Raw genomic sequence first — 8,484 nt, forward strand, 5'->3', positions numbered from 1 at the left:
GTCGTTGTTGTAGATATTTTGGACCTCTACCGTGGAAGTTGACAAAGCTAACAGTATCATTTTAACGATTTGTGATTGATTACATGAAATCGTCAACAAAAGCTGGTTATGATTTTGCCAGGCAACTAAGACGCAACACGAACATTGCAAATTCACCACCTTTCTTTTTTAAAAAATTCAGATGCAATTACTTTAGGTGGCTTCTGAAGAATATAATGAGATGTCAAGAGAACAAATATCATGTAGTTGTCATTTCTAGTTTGGCAGATATAGCAGTGTGAACTTGTTAGCTAAGCTTTGAAAGCAACAATGAATATTAAATGTTTCATCCAATATTTTCAATTAAAATTTTTATATCCAGGTATATATTTGTTTGCATCTGATTATATATTTCTTTGATAATTCATTGAACATCCGTTTTATTCTAAGACAAATAAAATAAATTATTCATAGGAATATTCCTTCATAATCTCAATCATTCTCTTGTGGGCCAATTCACGAGCATCAATACCCCAAGACATGGTCATATGATTCCATTTTTTATGGGGATACAAACAATCCTCAATAACATTGGGTAGAAGTTTTGCCAGTCTTTGAACATCCAGCTCACTTGAAAGGTTATCATTATAGGTATAGTATAAGGCCACAGGAGCAGTTATTTTTTCTAAAGGATAATCGGGAGGTGAGGGTTGCTGATAGTGTTTCATATTTTTTTCAGACCCATAATCAAACTGACAAAAGCGATCATTTTCCACCAATTGTATGTAGTGAGTAATCTGTTTGAGATTACAGCCGGCAGGGATATGCCCAAATATTACAGGAAACAAAGTCTATTGGAGAGAGGAAAAATTAATTTAGCAGATTTTGGAAATGCAAAAGGCAACTTACCGCATTCGTTTGTTCCACATCTTTACCCACAACTTGATAATAGATCCGAACACATAGATCCTCTGACATTTTATTGGCAAAACAGGTCTCCCATAGAATTTTTGTACGACGCAGAAATTCCCTGATTGTCTCTCCTGGTATTTTAGCCATATTCTTGGCATATGGTAGTAGTGGACTTTTTAAATGTTTCATAAAGGCTACCGGAGCCAAGGCATGCATTATGGCAATTTTTTCATTATATTCCGGATGCATGGAACACATAACCCAAAATGATGTGGTACCCTGGGAATGACCAAAATATCCAAGTTTTCGATATCCCGTCTCTTTGAGAACATAATCAATCGAGGCTGGTAAATCGTAGATTCCTATTTCATGCCAACTAAATTGCCAAAATTCCGCGTTTGTATCAGGATCCAATTCGGTGTGATTACGAGAATAACGATTTCCACGAGCATTACCCATCCAAACATCATAGCCCATGTCGGAGAGATAATAGCCCAGGGCTTTCTCCGGTCCCATTATTATCCATGTTGCCGAGCTATCGATAAGACCATGCATTAGAAAGACAGGTGGTGCTCCCGGTTTTGGTATCCGATGGATTTGTACAATGTAATTGTCCTTGGTTGTCGCATAATGTGTTTCAATAGGATAATTATATTTTGCTATCAATTGGGCCTGGAAATAGATAGGAAATACGCTATTAGGTAGGGAATTGTATCATATTAGGGTACACAGAGGGGCTTTTTTATACCCTCCACCATAGAATGAAGCGTATATGTATATTCTGGGTCGTTGTGAAATTCTGAGTCAATATTGCGATGTCCGTCCATCTGTTAAGATTCCAAATGTCATTCGATCCGATTGAAATTTGGTACGTGATGTTAGAATATGTCCTCAACAACTAAGCAAAAATTAGTTCATATTGGTGTCGAATGCGTTCTCGCTCATTAGCTCATGAGCAAATCCCCTATCACTGCGGCGTGAATTTCGATTAAATGTGGCCTTCATGTTTGGAAACATTTCTAATATTATCATCCACGTTTTGGGCGCTATGCAACTTCCTTCCAATATCATGGTAACGAGCAATGGTACGAGGAACAAGAAATCTATTCACATTTAAATGGTGGAGAGATCTAACAATAGTCACTTGTTATTGACCAGCCAAATATTAAGCAATCACACTATCATGATGAAATTTGTGTGGCTATTATGAAAAAAAATTTCTTCGAAAGAAATGATTTATTATTTTAATTAGAAGTTAATTTATTATGTTATGATCACTTCTAATAACGACATTTTTAAATATTCTCAATTTTCACCAACAAGGGAAAATTACTATGTTCTAAAAAGGGTAGAATTTACCCACAATGGACTTTGATAGTAAGACATAAAACGAGAATTACAATTTTTAAAAATGTTGACTTAATATTGACATTGGAGAATATTTAGTCAATTTATTTTTAAAGAAAAATTGTCAAAATTTAATTTTTAGAGAAAATTTTCTTTTCTATGGGAAATCTCATCAAAAAATTTTTTTGGCAGAATATTATTTTTATAGAAAATTTTATCAACAAAAACTATTGTCAAAATTTTATTCCTTTTATTTGATTCTGTAGAAAATTTGATCAAATTTTGACAAAATTTTCTCAGGAATAAAATCTTGACAACATTTTCTATATGAATAAAATTTATACCAAATTTTCTATACGAATAAAAGTTTGACCAAATTTTCTCTAGGTATAAAATTTTGTCACAATTTTAATTCTATAGAAAATTTTCTCAAACTTTTACTTCTGTAAACCATTTGATCAAATTTTGACAAAATGTTCTAGAGGAACAAAATGTTAACAAAATTGTCTATAGGAATAAAATTTTGGCAACATTTCCAATAGGAATAAAATTTTGACAAAATTTTCTATTGAAATCAAATGTTGACAAAATTTTCTGTAGGAATAAAAATTGGACAAAATTTTCTATTTTTTTTGTAGAAAAATTTCTCAAATTTTTATTTCAATAGGAAATTTTGTCAAAACTTTATTCCTAGAGAAAATTTTTTTCAAAATCGTATTTCTGGAAAAAATTTGATCAAAATTGTATATCTAGTGAAATTTTTTTCTAAATTTTATTACTTTAGAAAAAATTTTCAAAATAGTATTCCTGTAGAAAATTTATCAAAATTTTATTCCCGTAGAAAATTTTGTTAAAATTTGATTCCTGTAGAAACTTTTATCAAAAAAAAAAAATGTTTCTATAGAAAATTTAGTCAACATTTTATTCCTGGCGAAAATTTTGCGAAATTTTTATTTTTATAAAAAATATTTCCAAAATTTTATTGCTGTAGAAAATTTTGTCAAAGTTTTTTTTTTGCTAGAGAAAATTTTGGCAAAATTTTATTGTTATAGAAAATTTTGTTAAAATTATAATTTTATAGAAAATTTTGTACAAAATTTTATTTTTATAAAAAATATTGTTAACATTTTATTTTTATAGAACATTTTGTTAAATTTTTATTTCTGTAGATAATTTTTGAAGTACCTCTTAGGTGGAGGAATATTGTGCAGAATCAAAAAAAAAAAAAAAACAAGTATATACGACCGTAAGTTCGGCCAGGCCAAATCTTATGTACCCTCCACCATGGATTGCGTAGAAACTTCAACGAAAGACTGTTATCCACACTTGGGTTGTGGTATTTTAAAACTTCGTAACATCGTTTTCTAAATTGTGAGTTAGTCCGTACGTGGTATATATTAGACAAAAAAGTTATGTATAGTTAAGTCTACAAATAATTACGAATCGATATGGACATTTTGTACGTAGAGAGCCAGAATTGAAATATGGGGGTCGCTTATATGGGGGCTATATACAATTATGAACTTGATATGGACCAATTTTTGTGTGATTGGGGATCGATTTATCTGACGGCCATATATAACTATAGACCGATATGGACCTAGTTAGGCATGGTTGTTAACGGCCATATACTAACACAATGTACCAAATTTCAACTGACTCGGATGAAATTTGCTCCTCCAAGAGGCTCCAAAACCAAATCTCAGTATCGATTTTTATGGGGGCTATATATACTTATGGACCGATTTCGACCATTTTTTGCACGGGTGGTTGAGGTTATATATTAACACCACGTTCCAAATTTCAACTGAATCAGATGAATTTTAGTCTTCCAAGAGGCTCCGGAGGTCAAATCTGGTGATCGGTTTATATGGGGGCTTTTCATAATTATGGACCAATGTGGACCAATTTACCAAACCAAATACCAAATACTAACACCCTGTACTAAATTTCAGCCGGATCGGATGTATCGTTGTTTGAGACCATATACTTACACCATGTACCAAATTTCAGCCGGATCGGATGAAATTTGCTTCTCTTAGAGGCTCCCCAAGCGAAATCGGGGGATCGGTTTATATGGGGGCTATATATAATTATTAATCGATGTGGACCAATTTTTGCATGGTTGGTAGAGATCATATGCAGACACCAGTACCAAATTTCAGCCGGATCGGATGAAATTTCCTTCTCTTAGAGGCTCCGCAAGGCAAATCGGGGGATCGGTTTATATGGGGTCTATATATAATTATGGACCGATGTGGACCAATTTTTGCATGGTTGTTAGATACCTTACTAACACCATGTACCAAATTTCAGCCGGATCGGATGAAATTTGCTTCTCTTAGAGGATTCGCAAGCCAAATTTGGGGGTCCGTTTATATGGGGGCTATACGTAAAAGTAGGCCGATATGGCCCATTTGCAATGCCATCCGACCTACATCAATAACAACTACTTGTGCCAAATTTGAAGTCGATAGCTTGTTTCGTTCGGAAGTTAGCGTGATTTCAACAGACGGACGGACGGACGGAAATGCTCAGATCGACTCAGAATTTCACCACGACCCAGAATATTTATATATACGGAATGACAAAGTTAATATACCCCCAGCCTATGGTGGAGGATATAAAAATCTGCAAGCAATATTTCTATGCTTTTATAATTTTGTCAAAATTTTATTCCTCTAGAAAATTTAGTCAAAACTTTATAGAATACGTTGTCTTAATTTTATTCATAGAAAAAATTTGGTGAAATTTTTATTTTTATACAAAATTTTGTCAAAATTTTATTCTTATAGAAAATGTCAAAATTTTATTTCTATAGAAAATTTTATCAAAATTGTATAACTATTGAAAAATTAGTAAATATTTTATACCTATAAACAATTTGCTAAACCTTTTATTCCTAGAGAAAATTTTGTAAAATTTTTATTTTTATAGAAATTTTTGTCAAATTCTTAGTTTTATAGAAAATTTTGTCAAAGTATTGTTCCTAGAGAAAAATTTGTGAAATTTTATTGCTATAGAAAATTTTGTACAAATTTTATTGTTATAGAAAATTTTGTTAAAATTTTATTTTTATAGAAAATTTTGTTAAAATTTTATTTCTGTAGATAATTTGTGAAGTACCTCCTAGGTGGAGAGGAATATTTTGCAAAATTTAAAAAATTCTGCAAGCAATAGAGAATGCTTTTGTAATTTTGTCAAAATTTTATTTCTATAGAAAATCGTGTCAAAATTTTATTCCTATAAAAATTATTTCAGCATTTTATTCCTATAGATAATTTTGTCAAAATTCTATTCCTAGAGATAATTTAGTCAACATTTTATTCCTAGAGAAATGTTGTCAAATTTTATTAAAAAATTTTTGTGAAATTTTTATTTTTATACAAAATTTTTTTCAAAATTTTATTTCTATAGAAAATTTTATCAAAATTGTATACCTATTGAAAATTTAGTAACACTTTTATACCTATAAACAATGTGGTAAACATTTTATTCCTAGAGAAAAATTTGTGAAATTTTTATTTTAATAAAAATTTTGTCAAAATTCTATTCCTATAGAAAATTTTGTCAAAGTTTTATTCCTCTAATAAGTTATGTCAACATTTTATTCCTATAGAAAATTTTGTCAAAATTCTATTCGTAGAGAAAATTTTGTGAAATTTTTATTTTTAAAAAAAATTTTGTCAATATTTTATTTCTATAAAAAATTTAATCAACATTTTATACCTATAGAACATTTTGTGAAAATTCTATTCCTACACACAAAGAAAATTTCATTAAAATTGAGCCAACGGAACTATTTCATTGATAGGTTAGGGTTAGTTTAAGTGGCAGCCCGATTAAGTTTCACCTAGACTATTCAGTCCATTGTGATACCACATTAACTAAAAGTACCTATTACATATGGTCACTTTTTGTTTTAACCGATGAATCTTCTCGATTATTTTCTTCTGTTAAACAATCAGATTGTTCCAAAAATATTAGCAGACTGCTTAAGTTAACGTTTTCCAAGTCCACCAGTAATCTAAAGCTATATGCCCCTAAAATTTGCTTACGCTTCACACAAAATTCAGGACACCTACACACAGAAAAACATTTTATTATTTTTTCGAAATTTTCTAGAGCTTAATGAAATCTTATTTTTTTAACTATGTCTCAAAAATTTTATGAACTGGGTATAAAGTTGAATAACCGTACACATAAGTTCAATATGAACTAAAGCAAACGAAGATTTTCGTACGATTCCCAAAAATAGTAAGAATGAACTATTGTATGGTTAAAATGGTGATGATTTGGCGCCAATGATTTTCTTCTTTACTTTTAGTTCATTTTTTCTTTTTCTATGAGAGTATGTAATTTCGTGAACAGCAGTTAAAAAGTACATCAGGGCATTAAATTTTCTTGGTTTTAACAACGCTTTGTGGAAATCTCAAAATGTGGAGTAAAATATAGTTCAATTTTCGTGCGAGGTAGAGGTGTTTAATCGATTCCTTTTCCTCCGCATCATGACAGCTCATACAATAGTCATTATACTTCGCGCCATGCAATTCTCCCATGGAACATTTGCCATCATAACAGCCTTCTCACACAGTAAGAGCTTGCAGGTAGCCAAAGCCATACCAACAAATTCTAGTTCCCTTGGAATATGTAAGGCAGTCCCTAGCCTTGCTAACTCATCCGCTTTGCAGTTCCGCGGTATGTTCCTATGGCCAGGCTCCTATATTAGGTGTATACATACTGTGCTGCTCAGCCATCTCATTGAGAGATCTTCGGCAATCGATGGCCGTTTTCGAGTTAAGGAACACAGAGTTCAAGGATTTTATTACAGGTTGACTGTCTGAGTATATATTAATGCCAACATTTTTTGGAACATTACTTCTCTGCCAAATCGCCACCTCTCTTATTGCTTGAAAAACACTACAGTGATTAGGTAATCTTTTCGCTATTCGCAGTTCCAAATCTTTAGAATATACTCCGAAACCCACTTGGCCATTGGAGCCATCAGTGTAGAAATCTATATATCGTTTATTCCCTGGGGCCTGTGTGCACCACGCGTCATTATTGGGAATTAGAGTTTCAAACTTTTTGTCGAAAAGTTCATTATATCAATGAAAAGTTCGACTATTTCATTGATTTAATGAAATATTTTCATTGCGACAATGAAAATATTCGTCAATAGTACGAAACCTTTCGTTGATTAACAGAAAATTCATTATAATAACAAAATTTTTCGTTCTATCAACGAATTTGTTTCATTGGCTCGCTTTTAGTGAAACATTTCGTTAATTTAACGAAACTTTTTCTATTAGCGTAGAGGACATTTTATCAAAATTTTATTGTTATGGAAAATTTTGTAAAAACTTTATTTTTATAGATCCACAGATTTTGACCGTCCCTTTAAGGATGTGGCTTTAGTCTAGGATCAATGTGTACTAAATCTAGGATCAATAAAATTAAAATTAAGGTAGATATTTCATTTATCGATTTTTCATTCACTTTTCGCGTACATCCATTTTTAATGTACATCCAAAAATAATTTTCTAAAAATGGACTTAATTTGCACTTTACAGGAAATGCTTCTGAGGTCATACAAAAAATTCTTTGTTTTGCACAGTTTTCGCAATAAATTTAAATTTTCTCAAAAGTCTACCTTCTATTTCGAGGCATACGTGAAATTCACCATAAAATATTTGCTTGTATTAGTCAAAATGTCTTTGTGTAGAGATAAAATAGTCGGAAAAGTCAATTTCGTTTTTTTTTTTATTTTTCTAAATTAAATCTGAGATACTGAAATAGTTTCACATCTGAAGAATTTATGCGAAATCAATGCTGCTGCTAATAAAGATAATTCGTCCCTAAAATACGCCCATGTGAAATTCATTGCTTCTGAGCCAAATTTTACATGAACTTATCATTGGGCGGATGCCATCTTTTTCAGCATCCAACTGCATGGATTTCGCATTAGTTCTTCAAGTGTAATGCTATTGAAGAATTTCGAATTTAGTTTTAAAAAAGTAAGGTACTCACCCCATATTTACTGGGCTACTAATCATAATTTTTCACTCACCGTGTCTAAATCAGCATCTTCGATTACATTTTTGGGATAGGTATTCTCTAAATAATTTCCTATGACTATAACTTGAGTCAAGGCTATACAAAAGAAAATAAATTTTATATTCAACCAAGTTAACGAAATTTCAACACTCATTTTATTTTGTTATTTTTTGTGTTTAGAAAATAATA

The 8,484-nt window shown here is 31.2% G+C and overlaps 1 protein-coding gene across 1 annotated transcript; it reads right to left on the reverse strand.

The window, feature by feature from the left end:
* Positions 1-368: 368 nt before the first annotated feature.
* Positions 369-8,484, reverse strand: LOC142224418 (lipase 1). The gene is made up of 3 exons (XM_075294191.1): positions 8,309-8,484; positions 889-1,563; positions 369-830 (listed from the first exon to the last, which is right to left on the reverse strand). The coding sequence occupies exons 1-3, from the start codon at positions 8,447-8,449 to the stop codon at positions 444-446; spliced, it is 1,203 nt and encodes a 400-aa protein (XP_075150306.1). The 5' UTR covers positions 8,450-8,484; the 3' UTR covers positions 369-443.

Source organism: Haematobia irritans, chromosome 2 (genome assembly GCF_050003625.1).
Source record: "Haematobia irritans isolate KBUSLIRL chromosome 2, ASM5000362v1, whole genome shotgun sequence".
NCBI classification, from domain to species: Eukaryota; Metazoa; Arthropoda; class Insecta; order Diptera; family Muscidae; genus Haematobia; species Haematobia irritans.

Excerpts from the sequence above, each read along its gene's own strand:
- LOC142224418 (XM_075294191.1), bottom strand. The coding sequence starts at position 8,449 with ATGAGTGTTGAAATTTCGTTAACTTGGTTGAATATAAAATTTATTTTC. Across the intron at positions 1,564-8,308 it reads AAGATGCTGATTTAGACACG|GCCCAATTGATAGCAAAATA; the intron begins GTGAGTGAAAAA and ends ATCTATTTCCAG. Across the intron at positions 831-888 it reads ATGTGGAACAAACGAATGCG|ACTTTGTTTCCTGTAATATT; the intron begins GTAAGTTGCCTT and ends TCTCTCCAATAG.